At 50.9% G+C, this 22,213-nt stretch overlaps 3 protein-coding genes across 7 annotated transcripts in view; all 3 read right to left on the reverse strand.

Annotated features, from left to right (window-relative positions):
- Nucleotides 1–1,428: 1,428 nt before the first annotated feature.
- LOC137462112 (TLC domain-containing protein 5-like) lies at nt 1,429–5,338 on the reverse strand. Of its 2 annotated transcripts, none has more exons than XM_068172164.1 (3): nt 5,223–5,338; nt 3,588–3,792; nt 1,429–3,149 (listed from the first exon to the last, which is right to left on the reverse strand). In XM_068172164.1, exons 2-3 carry the CDS (start codon nt 3,784–3,786, stop codon nt 2,611–2,613), a joined length of 738 nt encoding a protein of 245 aa, XP_068028265.1. In that variant the 5' UTR covers nt 3,787–3,792; nt 5,223–5,338; the 3' UTR covers nt 1,429–2,610. The 2 variants fall into 2 exon arrangements, with proteins under 2 accessions (XP_068028265.1, XP_068028266.1); XM_068172165.1 differs by lacking the exon at nt 5,223–5,338 and adding an exon at nt 4,981–5,113.
- Nucleotides 5,339–9,292: 3,954 nt separating this feature from the next.
- Nucleotides 9,293–12,804, reverse strand: LOC137462029 (TLC domain-containing protein 5-like). 4 transcript variants are annotated; one of them, XM_068171978.1, is made up of 3 exons: nt 12,695–12,804; nt 11,827–12,023; nt 9,293–11,251 (listed from the first exon to the last, which is right to left on the reverse strand). In XM_068171978.1, exons 2-3 carry the CDS (start codon nt 12,020–12,022, stop codon nt 10,749–10,751), a joined length of 699 nt encoding a protein of 232 aa, XP_068028079.1. In that variant the 5' UTR covers nt 12,023; nt 12,695–12,804; the 3' UTR covers nt 9,293–10,748. The 4 variants fall into 4 exon arrangements, with proteins under 4 accessions (XP_068028079.1, XP_068028080.1, XP_068028077.1 ...); XM_068171979.1 differs by having other exon boundaries at nt 11,827–12,026; nt 12,695–12,712; XM_068171976.1 differs by lacking the exon at nt 12,695–12,804 and adding an exon at nt 12,374–12,493.
- A 3,039-nt stretch (nt 12,805–15,843) lies between these two features.
- POU2F3 (POU class 2 homeobox 3) overlaps nt 15,844–22,213 on the reverse strand; it is a 39,090-nt gene continuing 32,720 nt past the window's right edge. The window contains exons 10-14 of the mRNA XM_068172212.1: nt 21,253–21,389; nt 19,256–19,417; nt 17,822–17,888; nt 16,510–16,642; nt 15,844–16,115 (exon numbers count right to left, since the gene is read on the reverse strand). Coding sequence (XP_068028313.1) covers nt 16,076–16,115; nt 16,510–16,642; nt 17,822–17,888; nt 19,256–19,417; nt 21,253–21,389 — 539 coding nt within the window. The 3' untranslated portion in view covers nt 15,844–16,075. The remainder of the gene's footprint in view (nt 16,116–16,509; nt 16,643–17,821; nt 17,889–19,255; nt 19,418–21,252; nt 21,390–22,213) is intronic.

A 22,213-nucleotide genomic window follows, 5' to 3' on the forward strand; every position in this document is an offset into this window, starting at 1 on the left:
CAGTTTCCTCTCACAGTTTGCTCTAGCCACTATGGACTAGCCTGAGGACAGGTCCCACCCTGTGCTCCACAGCTTGGAATTTGTACTTTTGCGTCTGTGATTCTATGCTGGAGCCCACTAAATGGGCTACGAGGCCTTGCTCTGCCTCATAAAGCCATTTCTAATTGCCCTTTTGTTTTCTTGTTTACTTTCTAAAGCCTCAGAGATGAGCAGTGCTCTCCTTCTTCCAACCAATCTTCCCCCCTGTTCAGAAAATGGGACCACTCAAACCATTGTATTCCAAAATATCTCCAAAGAGGTGATTCACAGGTACTGCAGTCACTGCCATCCTCATCCACCTGGGCAGGTAAGGGCTGGAACCCCATAAAAGTGCACCCCAACCCTCAGCAAAGGTCAGGGCTGCTGAGCTTTCCAAACCACCAGAGCTGCTCTGGAAACTCTTCATGGTGGGCAGCTCAGCAGCTCGCCGGGAAGGACCAGCCTGTTTTCACCCCCAGGACCTGCCTTCACCATTTCTGCAGGAGCTGCTGCTGAAAGCCCTGATTCCCTGCTCAGGCCAGTGCCTGAGATCCTTTTGGCTCCAGATTCCTGCAGCCCTGACCAGGCAAAACCCAGCAGACCCCTTTTCTCAGCTTGGGGCTCCCTGCGAGGATGCAGCAGCACAGCAGACCTTTATGTGCATGTCCAGCTCACTCCCTGTGACTCCTGCCCTTCAGCACCTCTGCAAAACACCTCGCTCTTGCTTTTGGGACACTGGGAAGTGCCCAGCTCAGGTGATGAAGCACTGCTGATGGCTCATAGCAGGAAGTGCTTCACTCAAAGCAACTTTTTTACAGCACAGCCTGACACAAACCACCGAGAATCCATCAAAGGTGGCTTGGTGCTAAATGGAAACACCCTATGAGGTAGGTAAGCCTGGACCCACTTCCCAAAGTGGGTTAAGTTGAGGCAAAAAGGCTTCTGGATGTGCTCAACAGAGCAGCAGAGCTGGGAAAAAGAACGAGCAAACCCCAACCAGCCCTTCTGTTCTCCTTTCAAGGCTTGATAGTGCTGGACGGGTCAAGTTTCCTCTCCAGGACCAGCTCATCAGTTGGCTCTGCTCATCTGAAGGGGTTTTTTGGGGCTTCTTCAGGTCTTTGGCTGCAGCAGGCAAGGCTCAAGCAAAAGGGGGCACATGAGCTGCACTGGAGGCTCAAAGGAAATGCTCAGAATTGCAGCAACAACAAAGGAACAGCTTAAGGACAAGCAATGAAATAAACTCCAGAAGCTCCCAACTGGGCATGGCTTTTCCCTACAAATGGGACCAGATAAGTAATGCTTATTTTTCTCCCAGCCAGGTTTATTTTTGCTTTAAGAAGACCAGATTCTGGGCCTCTCAGTTCTTTAATTACTAAGCAGTAAAATAAATCTCTCTGACCCTCTAGTCACTTTTATAAAGTGACTCAGAGCCAATCAGAGGGAAATCAAAGCCCAGGGGTCAAGGCATCAGTTCAGATGAAGGAGAGCCAAGGTCAGTCTGGCTTCCACAGGGCAGATTCTGAGCAACCAGAAATCCCAATTTGGATTTGGGGCACAGCAGAGGGAATTTTGGTTTTCTGGAGACAAAATCAGGGCTTGGCTCATCAGCAAGAAAACCCCTGGCTGGCAAATCCTGATGGGGCTTCTCAAAGTGGACTGTACTGGTTACCCAAGGAGCTAAAAGCAGTGTTTGTAGGGGAGTTTTAACAGTCAGGGAAGAAGAGGGAAAAATCAGGAAAAAATTTCCCTTCTGGGTCTGTGTCTTTGGGTGTATTCACAGAGCACCTAGTCCTGTATGGCGCCAGTGCTGATTAGAGCTTCTGGTAACTACAGAAAATAAGTTATCAATATATTACTGAATAAGTTACTAAAAGGAGTTAGAAAGGGTAGGAAACAACAACCTACCTAAAATACTGATTTTTCTAGAGTCTCGCTCTAGCTCGACCACCAAAGTCGTTTCTCCCAAGGGAAACACAGGGATGATGAACCAAGTGCAGGTAACAACCATCACTTTGCATTTATATAGCACCTCTCAAGTAAAAATCTGAAAGCGCGTAACAGATGGAGCAGCTCCATCTCCCCCAAGTCACAGAGGGGGAATTAGGCACAGAGTTCGAGTTGTGTGACTTGCCCAAGGTCACACAACGAGGTGGTGGAAGAGCCAGGAATCCCAGCTTGGATGCCACACTAGAACACTTGTTCCTACCAGCCTGAAGAGTCACTCTAGCTGCCTAGACTGCACAGAACACTGGACACGGAGATCTCCTCCTCTCTTCCAAGATCCTGAAGGAGTTGGCTACAGACATCACTATTTACACCTGCACTGCTGGACTAGTCATGTTTAGTCTATGAAATTAGCCCTTCTTTCCCTCCTCGTTCAGGTTGTGCTGCGCCAGCCTCTGCCAGGCCGAGCACTGCAGACCCAGGGAATCCATGGCATAGCTCCATGGATTTCAGTGGAGTTAGGCCAGGGATAAATTTGTCTCCAGAACTGCTAACGTGTGTTGGCTCCTCTCCCGACAGTGGCATTTCAGGCACCATCCCCCTCCTTGCCAGCCCGCGAACTCGAGGAACTCTTTGCTCGCCATCCACTCAGTGGCTTTTGAGATGCCCGTTGGTTTTCAAGCCCAGCTCGTGGCTCCTGCGGCTCCTCCAAGCCTGGTACTTCCTCATGCTCTTCCTGCGGGCGAAGCGGCAGATGCTGACCATGAACACCCAGGACACCACGTACATGACGACCCCTCCCAGCTTGATGTACCAGCGAGGCCTGGGCGAGGCCAGCTCGCAGTACATCAGCCAGGCCCCCATGCCGATGCGCACGCCGGTGAAGAGCACCACGAAGAGGAAATCCACCACGTCGCCCGTGAAGGTGTGGTAGCGGCCCAGCTCCTTGAGGAACCAGCGGGCCTGCAGCAGCGGGTTGGTGATCTCGCTGCCGAAGATGACGGCGTTGACGTCCGCGGCCGACTCGCCCAGGGCCAAGGAGGCGGCGATGCCCACGATGCTCACCAGGTGGTGGGCCAGCATCAGGGCACCCTCAGTCTGGAAGTACACGCACCAACACAGGTCGAAGATGAAGTAGCCCAAGCTAAGGCACAGCCCGTGCACCTGAAGGGTTGTGTTGGGTGACCCTGAAGGGTAAAAACAGAGCTTTAAAGCATGGAGGCAACAGGATGTGAGACAGGGCAGGGGTGTTCACCTCTGGCTCGCACTGGTGACAGCCCGGCCACGGAAGTCCCGCGAGTCACAATGCCGCAGTTGTTAGTCCGGCAGCTGCACACACGTAATGGCCACACACAAGGTCACACGCTCTGCCAAACTGCAGCTGGGGAGGGGCATTACACCAGCAAAATACAGTACCAGGCTAAAATACAGTACCAGGCTAAAATGCAGTACCAGGCTAAAATGCAGTACCAGGCTAAAATGCAGTACCAGGCTCCCCATTCCTCTGGGGCTTTCCACCACAAAGCGGCTGAGATATCACTGCAGGCATCATCCCTCAAGCGGGCTGGGGATTGAGGTGTTAGGAGAAGCCCTGGGGGAGTGGGATCGTGGGTTTCCTCACTCACCTGGGTGGCTCAGGGGCCAGGGGCCGTCGATGAAGCCGATGTAAGCAGACAGACAGGTGGCCAGGATGCCGTGGGTCAGTGTGACCAGCCTGCAGCTCCACTCGAGGTTCCGGTGCCGGTAGCGGTGGCAGAACCACTTGTAGAGGCAGAACCAGGCCAGCAGGCTGCAGGCTGCACGCAGGGGCAGCGGGAACAGCATCCTGTCCTGGGAAGAGCAGGACACAAGGGATCAGAAGGACAAAGTGAGCAGGAGGTCGAGCCTGTGCCAGTGTCAGCACAATCCAGCACGGCTTTGCTTCGTAACCCTGAGTGTGCAGAGCTGCTTCCTGATGGGGCTGCTTGCTCCTGGCACATTTTCTCTGTGTGAAAGCCACTTTATTCTCCTCACTGCAGGCTTCACTTTGTCCTTACTGGCACCAAAACCTCCGAATCTTTTGGATGCAAAAGAACAAGAATCTATGTCCAAAAAGATTTCTTTTTCAGCAGTATTTCTTTTACACATCTTCCCTCACACACACAGTGCAATAACCTCTCAAACAAGCAAAAGACAAATTGCCAGAACAAAATTACAGCACATAAACACTTGTGGATGTTGCTAAAACCCTCCAAATACACATTACTCTATTCTACACCTCGTTCATAAAATGCCTTCCCGTGAAATGTGTGTCTCACTCCTCCCGAGCATTCAGGGAAGTGCAGAAGCTGAGTCAGGCTTTGGGATACAGGAGTTTCCAGTTGTGCAACAGCCAAAGCAGCACTGGTACCTGCTGCCCAGCTCTGGCCTCACTCCCAGGCCTGGGGAGCACCAGGGGGACTTCACGGGATGAGGAGTCACAGCTGCAAAGCCCAACCCTCCTGTTTGGCCTGTTGGAGCATTCCCAGGCATGACTGGAGGCTGGGTAAACAAAACCATTATGTCTTAATGGGCCTTGGGAACATGGAGAGATGAAACGGGGATGGGATTAACTGCTCTGAGCAGGAATTTCCATTCACATCTCTGGTGCTCCAAGTCCAGACTCAGAGCAGGTAAGGAAGGGAGAATTCTGATGTGACAAAAGGGATCGACACTAGAAAGGCCAGTATAATTTAAAAAGCAGCAATAATTACAGAACAATAAATAACAAATAAATATATAAAATAAATAACAAATAATTCTATATAATACACATATAAACAATAAATGAACAAATTACATGTAGTGATATAAAATTATATATTTATCTATTATTTTGTATTATTGCATATATTATTATGTATCTATTATACATAATAGATTTTATAATTTGTATCAGCAGCAATGAGGCCCTGAATGAAAGCAGCCTCTACAATAAACACACGTGCCTAAAAACCCGGTGCAGAACACCCCGAAAACGACTAAAACCCATATGGGCACCTCCAGCAAAGCGCCGTTATCCCGTTATCCACATTTTTTTTAGTCCAAGCGGGAAGATGGAGGAGCTCACGGGACATACCAACAGCACGAACCGCAGCCCCGGGCATCGCCTGCGCACACCCGGGCCGTCCTCCCGCATCCCGCGGGATGCAGCGGCCGCGTCCCCATCGCCCTGCCGCTCCCTGGGGACGGGGACAGGGACAGGGACAGGGACAGGGACAGGACCCTTCCCCAGCACCCACCTGCCGGGCCGCGCTGCCGGAGCCGCCCCGGATCACGGAGCGAGCGGCGGCGGCCGAGGGGCACCTGGCGGCCGGGAGGAGGGACGGCAGGGATGGGGATGAGGAGGAGGAGGAGGAGGAAAAACGGGAGGAGGGAATAGGGGCGGCAGGGTGGCAGGAAAGGCGACCCGCGGCCCCGCAGCGCATCCCTGGGAAGGCGCACATCCCTGGGAAGGATGCGCATCCCTGGGAAGGCGCACATCCCTGGGAAGGATGCGCATCCCTGGGAAGGCTGCACATCCCCGGAAAGCATGCACATCCCTGGGAAGGCTGCACATCCCTGGGAAGGATGCACATCCCTGGGAAGGATGCACATCCCCGGAAAGCATGCACATCCCTGGGAAGGCTGCACATCCCCGGAAAGCATGCACATCCCTGGGAAGGCTGCACATCCCTAGGAAAGCATGCACATCCCTAGGAAAGCATGCACATCCCTGGGAAGGCACACATCCCTGGGAAGGCGCACATCCCTGGGAAGGATGCGCATCCCTGGGAAGGCTGCACATCCCTGGGAAGCATGCACATCCCTGGGAAGGCGCACATCCCTGGGAAGGATGCGCATCCCTGGGAAGGCTGCACATCTCCGGAAAGCATGCACATCCCTGGGAAGGCTGCACATCCCCGGAAAGCATGCACATCCCTGGGAAAGCATGCACATCCCTGGGAAGGCTGCACATCCCTGGGAAGGATGCGCATCCCTGGGAAGGCTGCACATCCCTGGGAAGGCACACATCCCTGGGAAGGCTGCACATCCCTGGGAAGGATGCACATCCCTGGGAAGGCACACATCCCTGGGAAGGCTGCACATCCCTGGGAAGGCTGCGCATCCCTGTTGCGTCAAGGGATGCCCTGAGCTGGAAGGGATCCACCAGGATCGTGAGCCCAGCTCCTGTTCCTACAGCCCGACAACCCACCCTGTGCCTCGGAGCGGTGTCCCAAAGCTCCTGGAGCTCTTGGGGCCGTGCCCATGCCCTGGGGAGCCTGGGCAGGGCCCAGCATCCTCTTTTCCCGATACCCAACCTGAATCTCCGCTGGCACAGCTCCAGGCTGTCCCTGCTCACAGAGATCAGTGCTGCCCCTGTCAGGAAGCTGCAGACCCCAAATTGTCTCCTCCAGGTGAAACCAGCCAAGTGCCCTCTCCTCCTACGGCCCCTCCAAACCCTTCACCCGTCCAGCCCGGCTGCCACAGCAGGTCCTGTCCCCACAGGGCACACGGAGCACCGCGGTAGCCCGGGGACACAGAAATCAGTCCCACAACCACCCCGCCCGCTGCAATCACCCCGTGTGTGCCGCAGAGATACAGGACAAAGCACACCCAGCGTCTGCCCTCCTCACTGATGTGAGCGCAACTTCTGCAGAGCTCCAGAGCTGTGGCGGGGCAGGCATCTCCATTCACATCCCTGCTGCTCGAGGTCCAGACTCAGAGCAGATAAGGAAGGGAGAATCCTGATGCGACAAAAGGGATCGACCAGCTGGAGAAGGCTGGTGGAAAGAAGAGGAACGAGTTGCAAAAATACCGAGGTCTTTTCCACACCCACTCATGAAAAAATATGTCTCCACAGCCTGGGATTTTTGGAATCCAGGGGAAGCAGGGGGTTTTTGGAATAAGATGAGATGATCTTTAAGGTCCCTTCCAACCCAAACCATTCTGGGATTCTATGAGCAGCCAGGAAGAAAAACAGAGATGTTCACAGAGGAGCACTCAGAGCAGCATCATGTCGAAGGTGACATTCCCCGAGGGGTTTTTGTCACCCAGAACGGAGCAGTGCAGCTGCTGGGAGAGCTCACACCCTGCCCTGGACAGCCCCTCCATCCCCTGCTTATGCAGCAGTTACAAAGCCCAGCAACTTCTTCTCGCTGCAGGCATTCAGCACTGCCCATTCTCTCTCCTGCCTTGCACATCCCAAATTCAGGGTGTAAGCAGGACAACTAAAGCAGCTACAAAAGCTCCTCCACCTTTCATAAGTTACAGTCAAAACAACCTCTCACACCCAAAAAACGTGGGGTTGGTTTTTTCCTTCATCCCGTCAAGTTTTACCTTTTGAAATGCAGACGGCGGGAGTGGCTTGACATGCCTCTTACTCATAATTACTGCTTTCAGCTGGGCGTTCAGCAAGATACAGAACTTACTTTTCCAGTTCAGGCCAGGTACAGGTTCCTACTGCTACAAAATGCTCATCCTCCTGCTATTTCAGCACATCCTCGTGAGCATTAATAGTGCATTTGCCTCTGTGACAAATCTGAGGTCTCATCTTGCTTCCCTCCAGTAGCCTCAGTAACACCTGAGATGGATCTGCTTTAATATTTAGCGTAGGACAAAGAAAAGCATGGACAGACAGGAGATTATAGGGCTGGTGTCACACTAGGAGCATGGTTAAGTGAAATATTACGAAAAAAAAATTCTTGGCTGTGAGGGTGATGAGGAGCTGGGATGGAATTCCCAGAGAAGCTGTGCCTGCCCTGGAAGTGTCCAAGGCCAGGTTGGACAGGGCTTGGAGCAACCTGGGATAGAAGCAGGGGATTTTTGGGATAAGATGAGATGATCTTTAAGGTCCCTTCCAACCCAAACCACTCTGGGATTCTGTGAGCAGCCAGGAAGAAAAACAGAGATGTTCACAGAAGAGCACTCCGAGTCCTAAGAAGGCACCGAGCATTTAATGCAGGAGGTGGGACACACAGAACTTGTGGGTTGTTTTTTTGTTTCTAGCACAAACTTTGCACAGTGAGGTGCAAGCAAGGCAGCAAGTGAAATCATCTCCCTGTGGATTGTACCAGAAGTGAGGTGCAGCTTTATACACCAGTTTTCCTGTTTGCTTTGTGCAGAGTCAGCCATTTCAATGGGCTTCATTGCTCTGGCTCGTTTGGCCTGCAGATGAACAGAGTTCAGCAAAACAGCTCAGGGCAGGAACCTCTGCTAACAGTTGTTTGCACACTGCTGCCTTATTTAGTACACCCCAGCCTCCCCCAGCTGCACAGCCTTCCCTCTTGCTCTCCTGGACCTGTTCTAACCAGAGCTCACAGCAATGAAAAGCATCACAAAACGTATTTATTATCTTACCCACACTGGGAAACTCCTTGTCCACAACTGAACTGGGAATAAACAAGAGCTGGAGACCTGGGAGTTCAACAGGCCGTTACTAAAACTCAGCTTTTGTGGCTGTAAACGCCCTCAGGGATATTTGACAGATAAAAAGCAGGCACCTCCATGAAAAATCACATTCTTTGAAATAAGAAATACAGTGGGCTAGTGGAGCTGGGTGATTTTCTAGCATCGCATTAGAGGGTTCAGCACTAAAATTATCCTTGGGTGAGATTTGGCAGATGAGAACCTGAGGGCACTTATTTTACACCAAACCTCCCCAGGTAACTCTGGTGGCACACAAGCAGTCTGGGTGCACTGGGAGACTTTCCCAATCCTGTCCCTCAGCTGAAGGAAGAGGTTTTTCCCATTGGAAGCCAATCCAGGCTCTCCTCAACCCCAGACAGCAGCCCTGGCCCAGCAGGAGCAGAAACAACCAGAACCAGCCACTCAGTGGTGACTGAGGACATCTTACAACCCCCATGATATTCTCATGCTTTGGATTGCTTCTCCAAAAAAAAACACGGACAAGTTACCCTGCAACTCTTTAGAACTGGGCATTGCCCCAGTGAAACCAGAGAGGCAGAGAAAAAATAAAAGCACCCTGGGATGGAGGAGGCCACGGCCAGAACTGAAGTTATTCTTGTGCCCAGCAAGAGCAAACCCCTCCGTCTGGGGGCTCTTCATCCCTCTGCAGCACGGATTCATTGGCAAAGCTCACAAACCTGAGCTTCAGCTGAGCCTCACCTGCCCTTCACAGCTCCAGCCCGACCTCCAGAGCTCCTGGCTCAGCCTGGGCTCATTTCCTCACCACCTCTCTGCTTCCTGAGCTGCACAAAGGGAAAGGACCAGTGACTTTGGCATCCTCAGCCTTCCCTCAAGCCCCTTGGCCTCAGCCCTCACTCCAGCTGCCTCCTCAAGACCCAGAGCAAAAGAACATCACAGCAATCGGTTCTTTTTTACAAGAGAACATGACTTTATTAGAAGTCCCGTCACTCAGAGGAGTTTTTGGAAGAACACAGGGAGCCTGGCAGGTGCCCACACCTCAGGAGTGCCACTCTGGCTCCCGCTTTCCCAAAAATATTGGCCCAGGAACTTGCCCAGGTTCACAGCTGCAATGCCTTCAGTGGATGTGTCCAAAGTGAGGTTATTTCAGGTTATTTTTTAATCTCTCCAGACACCTTGAGAAGCCCTGGCCAAAGACTGATATCTGCCCTGAACAGAGCCAAATTCAGGGAGATAAAGGCAGGGGAGGAGCTGCATCCCCACTGCTCCCCTCCCTCACCTCTGCATTTGCTTCTCAGCTCTCAGTGAGGCTTTTGGAGGAGACTAAATCTGAACTGTGGCCTTGAACAGAGGGAAATTCACATTAAAACCCCAGGGAAAAGGTCAGAACACGATTCTGAGAGGTAAAGAAAACGAGAGAACTGTTCCATGCTCTGAGGCCTGCTGGTGTGGAGCAGATGCCACACCGAGATCTGCGTAAACATTCCTGTCGCCCCTGGAAATAGTCACATTTTTGATTCATTAGCCATGAATTCAGCTCAAATGAGCCAACCCCAGAACAGAAAGAGCATCCAGGGGAGGCTCTTCACTATCCTCCCTCTCCCACAAAAAAGCCTGATTATTCTTTTTAAGCAATCCCAGCCTAGGCCAACACCTGCTCGTGGAGTTTATTGGCACAAGTCTAATTCCTGACTCTTGCTTTTGTGAGGGCCTGAGTCAGCCCCAGAGAAATCACTCTGCTCTGAGATCAGCACCTGCCCGAATGGAAGTGTTAAAATAGGACTAAAGGAAATGTGTCATTAAAAACGAGGTAAAACATTGCCTCACCTTGAGTACCATCACTTCACACTCTCAAAGGACAACTCCACTACACCCCTGCAAGCACTTCAGTCTTGTTCAGAGTCTTTCACTCGAGTATTTAGCCATGCACATGGTCCAAAATAATCCAGGATTATTAAGGAGGGTGAGGCTCAGGAAATCTTTGCCAGGTCACGCCCCTTACCCAGTCCCACTGGCAGGAAAATGGGATTTTTCGTGTTTGATTTTCTCTATGCTGCCATATAACTCTGCATTGGAAATGAGGACAGAACATGCAGATTGTGCAATTATTGGTTGCAGACTGATCATCTCTGGCATTGCCACCCTCCTTGGGACTGTACCATTGCTGGAGAACTCAGGGAATCAGTGCCAGGCTCCTCAGTTTCCACTCAAATCCCTCTTCTCTCAGCTTTTCCATGTTCCTAGCGCCGATCCATCTCCTCCAGAGGCAGCAGAAAGTCAATTCCCTGTCATTTTAAGAGTTCTTTTCACAGGAACAAGCTCCAGCAGCCAGGCCCCAAACCCAGGGGATAGTCCTCTACAACCCAGTAACGAGCAGCCAAGAAGTTTCCACAGGTGCACTCCTACTCCTGAAGAGATTGTGTGTCCAGGGAAGGGTTTTTTTTCCACATTTTCCTCCTTACAAAGCGACAGATCTCAACCATGAACCCCAAGGACACCACGTACATGGCCAGGCCCCCAGCCTTGAGGAGCCAGTTGGGTTCAGGGGACGTCACCATCCCATACATGATCCACGCTCCTGCCCCAATCCGCAGCACCAGGAAGAGGAGCACGAAGAGGAAATCCACCAGTTTTCCCAGGGAAGTGTGGTAGGCGCCCATTTCCCGCAGGAACCAGCGGGTCTGGAGCAGGGGGTTGGTGATTTCACTGACAAACACCACGGCGTTCACTTCCGTGGCGGATTTGCCCAGCCCCAGCACCAGGATCATGCCACAGATGCTCAGGGTGTGGTGGAGCAGCATCAGGTCCCCCTCTGTCTGGAAGTACAGGCACCAGCCCAGGTCAAAGATGAAGTAGCCCAAGGTCAGGGACAGCACGTGGATCTGGAGAGGGGTGTTTGGTGAACCTGGAATGGAAGACGTTCATAAATCATATTTAAGATGTTTTTCTACTTTACGGATCAGTACAGGTCGATTGTGCTTCTCTCCTCATAAATTTCCAGCCTTATCCAAGTGCCAGGAATTAGGGATATTTGGTTCTGCTTCCCTTTCACACCCCAACCTGTCCAGCAGACCCTTCCCAGCCTGTGCCACTGCTGCCTCCCTTCTCCTTCCAGCCTTTTAGAAAAGCCAGGCCTCCATCAGCAGCAGCACTATCTGAGATTTAACAACAGAAACCAGCCAGCAAAACCCTGCAGCTGAATTTCAGGAGTTATTACACCCTTCAAGATGTGAAAGCACTTTGTTCTCCACGCCTTGCTACACCTGATGCTGCAATAAACTCAAGCTGCCAACCTGGAAACTTCCAATTTGTACATGGACAAGCCAAAAAAAAATTAAAATAACATAAGGATGAACAGTGAGAAGTGGTGGAAAAAGAAGCAGCAGAATTAAACAAAATTTGGCCCCAAACACACAGCTGTAAGAAGAAAGGAAATCAACCCCTACAGAGCCACAGGTGAGGGTGAGATTCCAAACATACCTGCGTGGGTCAGAGGCCAGGGGCCATCCAGGAACATGACATAGCCAGAGAGGCAGGTGACAATGAGCCCGTGCAGGAGGGTGACCAGGCGACAGCTCCACTTGTAGGAACGCTGCCTGTTCCAGTGGCAGAAGCAGCTGTAGAGACACAGCCAGGTGACAAAGCTGCAGGTCACCTCCAGGACGATGGCAACCATCCTGCTGGACACACAGACGGACAGCGTGAGGAGGGCAGCAGCCCCTCAGAAAGCCGTGCTCATCCCGACCATCCTCTGCATCCACGCCAGCACATCCATGGAAATCCCGGACAGGGTGGGGGAAAACCCCACAAACAACCGAAAGGAGCAGAACAAACCTTGTCCCCTGCCGTGCGCACCGCGCTCTCCCGAGCCCCCTTAGCACCGTTTCCAAATTTCCCGAACGGGAAAACCACAACCCCAACCCTCGCGCTGCCAAAGCGCCTCTGCCCTCGGGCACCAGAGGGGATCAGACCCCATCCCGGCACGGGGCTGGGGGTACCCCACAGCCCGAGACCCCCAAATCCTCACCCCGCTCCGGCTCTGCGCGCCCGGGACCTGCGCCCGGCTGGGGCTGCCCGGGCGGGGAGGCGGTGCCGGCGCTCCCGGAGCCTTTTATCGTCCCTGCCCTTCCCTTCCCTGCCCAGCCCTGCCCTGCCCGGCCCGGCCCCCGCTGCATCCCCCGAGGATGCTCCGCCGCACTCCCGCTGGCTCAGCCCCGCTTTCCCTGCCCCGGAGGCGGACAGGGATGCGCGGAGCGGAGCTGCGAGCCCCGGGGCAGGGCCAGCGCCGGGGCAGGGCGGGCAGGGAAGGGGGAGCGGGGCGGGGGAAGCGGGAACAGGCGTTCGGTACCTCCGCCCAGCCTCGGCTCGCCCGGCTGGAGCCGTCCCGGAGGGCGCTTAGACTTTATTTTGGCTGGGCGTTTTCCTCTCTGGTGATGGAGAATAAAGCTGGATCAGGCAAGAAGGGAGGTGCTGGTGTTCTTTATCTTCTTTTCTTCTTTTTTTTTTCTATTTTTTTGCCGAGTGTCCTGGAGCCTTCTTCCAATGTCTCTCGCAGCTGGGGGTGCAGGGAGCACCTCTGTGCGGATTGCAGGGAGGGGAGGCTGAGGCAGGAGTCAGAGGCTTCGGGCCGGGCTGGGAGTGGTGCCGGACACTCGGTGCTCAGGGAGATGTGACACAGAACGTGCAGAACAGGATGAGTGAGCCAGGAGCTGAGCTGGGGCCAAGTTCATGGCTAGGAGTGAGTAACCAGGACAGGGCTGAGCTTCTTCCAAGCCCTGCCAGCCAGCTCAGTGTCAGCACTGTGTCATTCCTGACTCAGTTTACTTCAAAATCTGATACTGTGTCCCCCAAACAACCCAAATTTTCCCTTCTGCCAGAGCTCTATACTGGGAGTGAAACCACTGAGCGCACAAGTGCCCATCCCGGTGAGATCTGCTGCACTCCACAGGATGCTCCTATGAGTTATACATTCAAATATCCTTTTCACTGGCTCCTAGATTATAGGTTGCTCTTATATTTGAGCTAAAATTTGCTGATTTTTGTCTCCTTTTCTGGCATTTTGAAGCAGGACCCCCAGCACAGAGAAAGGGGGTCCTACTGCAGTTTGAATATTAATCCCTGCTGGCATCTGTAAAGCTGAGCCTGAATTTAAGCTAAAATGTTTTATTGGACTGTTAGGATCCATGCCAAGTCGACCAGAGCTGGAAATCCCGAGGCTGTGAACATCAGAAATGATGAGGGAACTTGGTGGCATCATTTGGGCACGGGGAAATGCTCAAAATCTCCCTTCAAGCCACAGGGAAACCTGGGAAGGACAAGGAATATTCCCCCAGCTTGCTCACGGGTGGAAATCAGAGGAGGAAAGAAACGAACGAACAATAAAAAAAAATAAATACCAACAACAATTTGATAATTTTCCAGCCCTCCCCAGCCTTACTTGAACTTGGGCACTGCTAAATATCAATTTATGAGGTAGCCCAGCTGCTGGTTGGAGCTGGAATTGCCGCAGCAGCTCTCCTTGGAGAGGGGCAGGCACAGGGAGCACAGGGATGGCTCAGGCACAGGAGCTGCTCTGGGGACAGCTCAGCTGCTCGGGAGGTCACCGAGTTCTCACAGGGAGCAACTGCTCCCTGCATTGTTCCTCCGTGGCTGTGGGAGGTGACTCTTGCTCCTGGAAAGCTGCAATTTCCTGCTGTGTTTATTTTAAATCCCTCAGATGCTCTCCTGCCAGGCTGGAAGCGTTCCTGGGTGGCAGGGGAATGAAGCTCTTTCCCTTCCAGCTGGAGCTTTTTGTGGAGCAAACAAACTGCTGGTGTTTGTTTTCCCACTCAGGGCCGGTTTATCAATAAATCCCGGGGATTTGTCGTTGTGTTTATAAACTTTGTGGAGGAGATGAACCCTCAGGATGTCTTTGCACAAGGCCTGGCACAGCTTGGCCTTGATCTCAGCAGAAATATTCACGTGCAGGTTATTCAGCTTTTAATACATTGGTGGTTTCCCTCCCGGTTTTCAGAAACATTATTCCAAAATTCATGCAGGTGGGAGCAAATTACTTGGAGGAATTCCTGAGAACTAAATTCAATGGTTTGGAATAGAAGCCAAATTTGGATTTTAATGTATCTTCTCAAGGCTCAAAGAGCATATGGATGTACAGTAAATTGTAAATAAACTATTGGAAATAGCTGATTTAACTTTATTTTTGATCCCTTTTGACCAAGGGGCTCACAAACCTCTGCAAGTCCGGACCAAGTCACTTGACTCTGAAGGCAAAATACAAATTACAGCTCAGCTCCCAGGAGTTAATTCAGGAATTCCTGGGTAAAACATGCAGGCCGAGGTTATGAAGACAATCAGTGCTCCCTGTTGATAGAATTGCTGTTAATCTATGAAATAATTTGAGATTTTCCACAGCTGAAACAAGCTGGAAACGACAGCTGTGCTGAGGTTTGGGTTAATAAATGTCCACGGTGATGGGTGGCAGGAGAATCAGCTGTGATGTTCATCATCCCCTAAATTCTGCTCTTTGGCACAAATTGAGCACAGGGAGAAGGAAATTGGATTTTCATCACCATTGCCTATCAGGGATCAACTCCTTTCTCCAAGGTCATGCAGGAAGTAAAATAAGAGTGGCCCAAAGGTTCAGATTGGTGCTTAAATTTGTCCTTATCTGCTAATCTTTAAATATCCATATCAGCCAAAATTAATTAAAAATACAGGAAAAATAAGAGTGGAATTGTAACCATAATTTTCCTGGTGACAGGCTGTGAAAATTGACTTTTCATTTGGAATCTCATGGAATTCCCAAGCACTAGCACACACCAACCTCAAGCAGTACTTCGTGAACACAAAAACCGAGAACAGAAAATTAGTTCCTTACAGCTCTAAGACCACAAGGCATCCCAATAATAGCTTATTATTATTTGGTACCAGATAAAATCCAAAAAAAGAGGAAAAGAAATAAAAAAGAGAAGGACAAGGCTTATCCTCATCCCACTAAATCAACACAAATCACCATTTCCCCCAAGGTTTCCTGCAATAACAAGACCTGGACACAAGTTTTGCAAAAGACAATTTTTTTTTGGTTGTTTGTTTTTTTTTTTTAAAGGAAAAAATAAGAAGGCTCTAAAATACTTTAATAAAAAAAAAAAAAAGGAAGGAAAAATAAAACAAAAAGCACCTTTAGAAAGGGAGCAGGAGGCGCAAAGCAAGTGGATGGGGAGCCTGGGGAAAACCAAGGCTCCCACCCAGCCACGGGGCTGCGGTGAAATGAACTCAAACCTCGGCTCAGTCTGGGGGCTGTGCGTGACAGGAACAGCAGGAGGGACCCTCCTTCCTTTTGGGGAGCTCTGGGATGGGATGGGCACAGAAAGAGAGAGAGAGAGAGAGAGAGAGAGAGGGGAGAGTCCTGACACGGGAGCCCTGCCCGGGAGGATGCGGAGCTGCAAGCGGAGGAGCCATGCGAGGACAGCGAAGCCGGGGCTCGCCCTGGAGGGACAGTGGCACTGTGGGGGCTTGGGGAAGGGGACAGTGTCACTGTGGGGCTGGGGGAAGAGGGAAAATGTCACTGTGGGGCTGGGGGAAGGGCTGGGCTGCAGTTTGAGTCCCTGCACAGCCCCGCTGCCGGGGGTTCCTGGCGCAGCCGGCGGTGGAAGGCACTGGAATGCCCCGAGCGTGGTCGGTGGTGCACGGCCTGGAGGCAGAGCTGCTCTCGCCCTCGCTGCACGAGGTCTCAGTGGAGGTAGGTGGGTTGGTTCCATCGGTACCAGGAGCTGTTGGCAGCATGGAACAACAAGAAGTTTCACTTCGGAGTAAAAATCATCCTGATTTCCCGCTTAACCTGACTTTGGGCCAGCACGTCCTGCAGGTTGCTCAGCAGGCAGCGAGTGAGAGGGCAGAAATCACATCCTGCCACTCCCGAGAATCCCAGAATATCCTGAGCTGGAAGGCACCCACCGGGGTCTCCAAATCCAACTTCTGTCCCTGCACAGGACACCCCAGCAATCCCACCCTGTCCCTGAGAGGTCACACATGAAGCTTCACGCAGGAACTCTCCACACTGCTGGAATCCCTAAGGGTTTTGCTGTTCTTCCTGGAGATCCCAGTGTTTTCCCCCAGCCCCCGATGCCCTGCGTTGGTTTGGGGTTTTTTTGGGCTGTGCCTTACCCTGAAGAGTTGAAGCCAGAGGAGTTCATGGCAGCTTTGGAGTTGCTCTGGGCTGTGCCGGGGCTGCTGGCATGGAGGGCACTGCCAGGGGACGAGGGCCTGCTGGAGTTCCCTGGGGAGCACGAGGATGTCACTGCGTGGGACAGAGCACAGTGAGCCTGGCAACTCCTCTTCTGCCCAAGCATTCCCACCCCATCCCTGTGCCCACCCCGTGGCTCCTCTGGTTCCCTGCCCTGGGGAAGATGGGGGCATCCCAGAAATGTCCCCTGTTCCTATATCTGGGAATTTCTGGTCTGCAGGGAGATGTGACACTGATCCACCCTTTATCTGGCTCCTCTGATTCCCTGTCCCTGCCCTGGGGAAGGTGGAGGAGACCCCAGGAATGTCCCCTGTTCCTGTATCTGGGAATCTCAGTTCTCAAAGGAGCTGTGACACTGATCCACCCTTTATCTGGCTCCTCTGATTCCCTGTCCCTGCCCTGGGGAAGGTGGAGGAGACCCCAGGAATGTCCCCTGTTCCTGTATCTGGGAATCTCAGTTCTCAAAGGAGCTGTGACACTGATCCACCCTTTATCTGGCTCCTCTGATTCCCTGTCCCTGCCCTGGGGAAGGTGGAGGAGACCCCAGGAATGTCCCCTGTTCCTGTATCTGGGAATCTCAGTTCTCAAAGGAGCTGTGACACTGATCCACCCTTTATCTGGCTCCTCTGATTCCCTGTCCCTGCCCTGGGGAAGGTGGAGGAGACCCCAGGAATGTCCCCTGTTCCTGTATCTGGGAATCTCAGTTCTCAAAGGAGCTGTGACACTGATCCACCCTTTATCTGGCTCCTCTGATTCCCTGTCCCTGCCCTGGGGAAGGTGGAGGAGACCCCAGGAATGTCCCCTGTTCCTGTATCTGGGAATCTCAGTTCTCCAAGGAGCTGTGACACTGATCCACCCTTTATGTGGCTCCTCTGATTCCCTGTCCTGCGGAAGGCGGGGGGCACCCCAGGAACGCCCCCTGTTCCTATACTTGGGAATCTCCAGTCTCCAAGGAGATCTGACTCTAACCCACCCATTTATTTGGCTCCCAGTTGTGCCCGGCTCCCAAACCTAAACACTCCAGCCTAGGATCATGCTGGAAATGTTATTTTGCCCAGTGTTTTCCATGGTTTTACCCCACCAACAGCACGGCTGGGCTGTTCTTATCCCAGCTGCGTGGGGGCACTTTCCCTGGCCAAAGCCAAGGGTCTGATGAAGATTATCCTGCAAATGTGACCCAGAAATGGAGGAGTCAGGGATGAAAGGAGGGAAGGGAGGTTTCCCAAGGCTCACCAGTCCCAGGCATGGTGCTGTGCACTGGATTGACAGAGAGGGGCCCCAAGGAGCCTGAGGTAGAGACCTAGGCAGGAACAGAGGCAGGCAGTGAGCATTTGGCACTGAGAGTGCAGAAATCCCATCCTGCCACTCCTTCCACAGCCCCTGCGGAGTGTGCTGGCTCCCAGGGACACATCACCCACAGATGGGGCTCTCATGGGTATTTCCACTCATATTCCAGGGCAGAAACACCATTCCCATATCCAAGGGAATATATAGATATCTACATTATTACTATTATTATTATTATTATTATTATTATTATTATATTATATTTTATTTTTATATAGTCTATATCTATATTATTATATATAGATGGTATCTGTATGTACTATTATATTATATATAAATATTATATATATTATATACAGATATTATTTTTATGTGTGCATTATTATATTTTATATATATAAATATTATATATCTGTATCATTGTAAATTATCATTGTATTATCATATATATCTCTATCTATATATATATAGATAGATCTCCATCTATATCTATATCTATATATCTATCCCCAAGGCCATGGAAAGAAATCCATTTCTCATCCATGGGAAGAAAGTATTGCATGTGCCTGACACTCTCCACATCCATCTAAATTTATGGATCAGCTGTGGAAAAGCCTGAAACGATCACATTTTCTGGAAGTCTCAAGGTAAAACTTGTAGGAGTCACTGCCCTTCGGATGTCTCAGAATGGGCATTCTCAGCCTGAAACTTCCCAGCTTTCTCTGCTTTGGGCACAAAAAAATCCCAATCTCCTTCAGGGAGCTGAATTCCCAGGTGACAACTGGCAATCTGGGAGCTGCCATCCAAATTAGGATTTATCCCTGAAGGCAGCACTTTGTTCAGGGACAGCAGTCACAGGGGAATCATTCACCCAAGCTGCTGCTGTGAGAATCCAAATGGTTTTTTGGGGGGACCAAACTTCCCGTGATGTTTTCCTGCCTTCCGATGGAGGATTCCAAAAGCCAGGAGATTTCAAGATAAAATTCAGACTCTGCCTCCCACTTCTGAGGGAGCTGCAGCACTGAGGAGGCTCCTGCCACTTTTAAATGGGAAAGGCACCAAGCAACTCCTAAATGAAGCAGCAGAAATGCAGCTAAATTGATATCAGTGTATTTAATCCCCCATTAATTTGGGAAAGATTTTCTTCATCAATCTCAAAGGGAAAAGCTTTGGGATAGCATCATGATTTGACTAAATTATCCTACAATTAAACTAATCAATTCCTCCTAGGAAACTTGTCTTTTCTTTCCACTGTTTTCAATAAATAGAATTCTCGCTTAATTAATTGTTATCATCGCGTTGATTGTTTTCAATGGCTGGAATAATAATAAATGTTCTGGATTAGATTCCACTCAGGAGGCTGAATCCCAAGTCCCTCACCAGTCTGGAGTTGTAGATGGGTGATTTGATGGGGGATGGCATCGGGCAGCTGATCCGCTTTTCCTTCTGGCGCCGGTTGCAGAACCAGACCCGAACCACTTCCTTTTCCATGGAGAGCTGCTCTGCTATCAAGGAGATCTCCTCTGAACTGGGCTTGGGGTTCTGCTGAGAGAGACAAGAGGTTAAAAAGCCCCAAAGAACACAAGAAATCTGCTCTGAACTGGGCTTGGGGTTCTGCTGAGAGAGACAGGAGGTTAAAAAAGCCCCAAAACGCAAAAGGAAATCTCTGGAGTGGGCTTGGGGTTCTGCTGAGAGAGACAGAAGGTTAAAAAGTCCCAAAGAGCTCAAGGAGATCTCTGAACTGGGATCTCTGGGATTGGGGTCCTGCTGAGAGAGGCAGCAGGTTAAAAAAGCCCCAAAAAACAAAAGGAAATCTCTGAACTGGGCTTGAGGTTCTGCTGAGAGAGACAGGAGGTTAAAAAAGCCCCAAAATGCAAAAGGAAATCTCTGGAGTGGGCTTGGGGTTCTGCTGAGAGAGACAGGAGGTTAAAAAGTCCCAAAGAGCTCAAGGAGATCTCTGAACTGGGATCTCTGGGACCAGGGTCCTGCTGAGAGAGGCAGGAGGTTAAAAAAGCCCCAAAACGCAAAAGGAAATCTCTGGAGTGGGCTTGGGGTTCTGCTGAGAGAGACAGGAGGTTAAAAAGTCCCAAAGAGCTCAAGGAGATCTCTGAACTGGGATCTCTGGGATTGGGGTCCTGCTGAGAGAGGAAGCAGGTTTTAAAAGCCCCAAAATCACAAGAAATCTGCTCTGAATTGGGCTTGGGGTCCTGCTGGGAGAGGCAGGAGGTTAAAAAACCCCAAAAAGCATCAGGGGCTGCTGGGAGGACAAGGGTGGGGCTGGCTGCGAGCTGGGGAGGGGACAAAAGCTCCCAGGGTAAATATTTGGGTGAGAGATTATGGTCTGTGAACCACAAAGTGCCTCAGGTTCCACATCAGCTCTCCCGGAGTCAGGGGGGATGAGTCACAGCTCCTGCCCCTGTTACAAATCACTTCCCTCTTTGACCTGAACAGCACCAAAATCAGTGCTGGGCTCTCCTAAACCTGGTGGCCTTGCCACTGTCCAAGGGACAGCAGCTCAGAAAAGTCACTGCCTCTCTCTGCCCTTTCTCATTTAGCAATGGAAATAACAGAGCCCACCCTGCCCCCAGAATCATTTATTTTCATTCCTTTTAGCTCTGTGGGGTTTGCTCAGAGCTGAAGCTCAGAAATGTCAAAGATGCCTGGCACAGAGGTGCCAAGATAATATTCCCATTGCAGAAAATGCCTTCTACCAGCTAAAAATGAGCTGCTAAAATGATCTGATGATGACTGAGCAAGTTTTGATATGAGGGAGAAACCAAGAAAAAACAAGCTCAGGAACAGTTTTGATTTGAGAAATTTCCAAGGCACAGTTTAGTCCTATTGAATAAAATTCTGTTTGATGTCTGCAGTGATTTTTCTTGAAATTCTTGGCGCTTAAAAAGTACAAAGGGCTCCACTTCTGAATGGGTTCAGGAAAAAAACATTTGCAGCAACAAGTTCTGGGGTCTCAAAAGAGCTGCTCAATGGGGCATTGTGGCCACAGAGCTCCCATGACACATCTGCAACTCCCAAAGAAAAGAGCTGGGTGCAGAGATCAGCTTCAGCCCAAATGGGGAAATGTGGTGCTAAAATTGTAATTCCCTTAGAATAACATTCAACAAGGAAATAATTGGGGATTTCTTTGGGTTTAACATTTTCCTGTTAACTCCTTCAAGCATTTTTTAAGCTACTGTCAAATAACAGGGAATTCCTTTGGGTTTCACACTTTTCCTGTTGCTTCTTTCAAGCATTTTCTAACCTGCTGTCAAATAAATACCCCAAAAAAAAAACTCTTTCTTGAGAGGACTCAGTGCCACAGGTTTGCAAATGCCAGGCTCAGGGAGAGTTCCCAGCAGTCAGAAAGTTTTTCCCCTCACATCTTGGAATCTCTTCTCCAGTGTGGAGCGGATGTTGGTCTCAATGCTGGTCCTCTTCTTCCTTTTCCGTCCAAACATCTCGTTCACTGAGGGGTAGGAATTGGGGGTGCTCATGGAGGAATCCAAAGGAGCAGATTCTGGGGGAAGAGGGAGGGGGAAAAGAGATAGTCAAGAAGATAATGAGTTATTTTCATTCCCAGATACTTCCTATGAAACAAATGTGCCTTCTAAAATAGATTAATTCTTCCTACATTGTGGATCCTCCCTCTGATAATGATTAAAATTGCTCCAAATCCATCAATGAGCTTGTCCAATTCAAAGAAGAAAAATGTTTTAACCCACACACTATTTTTCCTTTGTGAGCCTGATTTCCAGCCTGCTCTGCTACGGACCAGGAGTGTTCCAATAATTTCATTTCACACAGAAAAGGATGTGACCAAACCATTTGACTCGGGGTGGCTGAGATGTGACCAATGGCTGAGACATCCTGAAGGGTTGGGTGAAGCACGAGACTGACGTGAGGCTGCCCCTGGGAATTCCCCTCTCAGCGAAATCCTTCCTTTTCCAGCTGCATCTCCTGGGCTGATCCCTCAGCACCTCAGCAGTTCCTCCCCTTCTTCTCCAGCTTGCACAGGGAGGGGCTGAAGGGATTTGAGGTTCCTGGATGGATCCTCTCCTGCCGGTGGTGATGCCTCAGGTTTGAGCTTTTCTATTTTTCAGATTCTGTGCTGCTTCAGTGTGTGGGTCTGGGGTTCACACGAGGGGATGGTGAGCTCTCTGCACAGAGCAGGGAGACAAAACAATTCCTGCTCCAGCTGGGCACCAAGGACAAATGATCCAAATCTCAGCCCCAAGAGCACAAACAACGTGGGCTGGAGAGAGGAAAACAAGCAGGATGGGACTGCATGGGTTAAAGCTGGAATGGGACAATGAACTCCAGTGTGCCAATGGAGCAGAGCTG

Source organism: Anomalospiza imberbis, chromosome 24 (assembly GCF_031753505.1).
Source record: "Anomalospiza imberbis isolate Cuckoo-Finch-1a 21T00152 chromosome 24, ASM3175350v1, whole genome shotgun sequence".
NCBI lineage: Eukaryota > Metazoa > Chordata > Aves > Passeriformes > Viduidae > Anomalospiza > Anomalospiza imberbis.

Coding starts and splice junctions, on each gene's coding strand:
- LOC137462029 (XM_068171978.1), bottom strand. CDS start 12,022: ATGGTTGCCATCGTCCTGGAGGTGACCTGCAGCTTTGTCACCTGGCTG. Junction 11,252..11,826: donor CTGGCCTCTGACCCACGCAG/GTATGTTTGGAA, acceptor CTTCCATTCCAG/GTTCACCAAACACCCCTCTC.
- LOC137462112 (XM_068172164.1), bottom strand. CDS start 3,786: ATGCTGTTCCCGCTGCCCCTGCGTGCAGCCTGCAGCCTGCTGGCCTGG. Junction 3,150..3,587: donor CTGGCCCCTGAGCCACCCAG/GTGAGTGAGGAA, acceptor TTTACCCTTCAG/GGTCACCCAACACAACCCTT.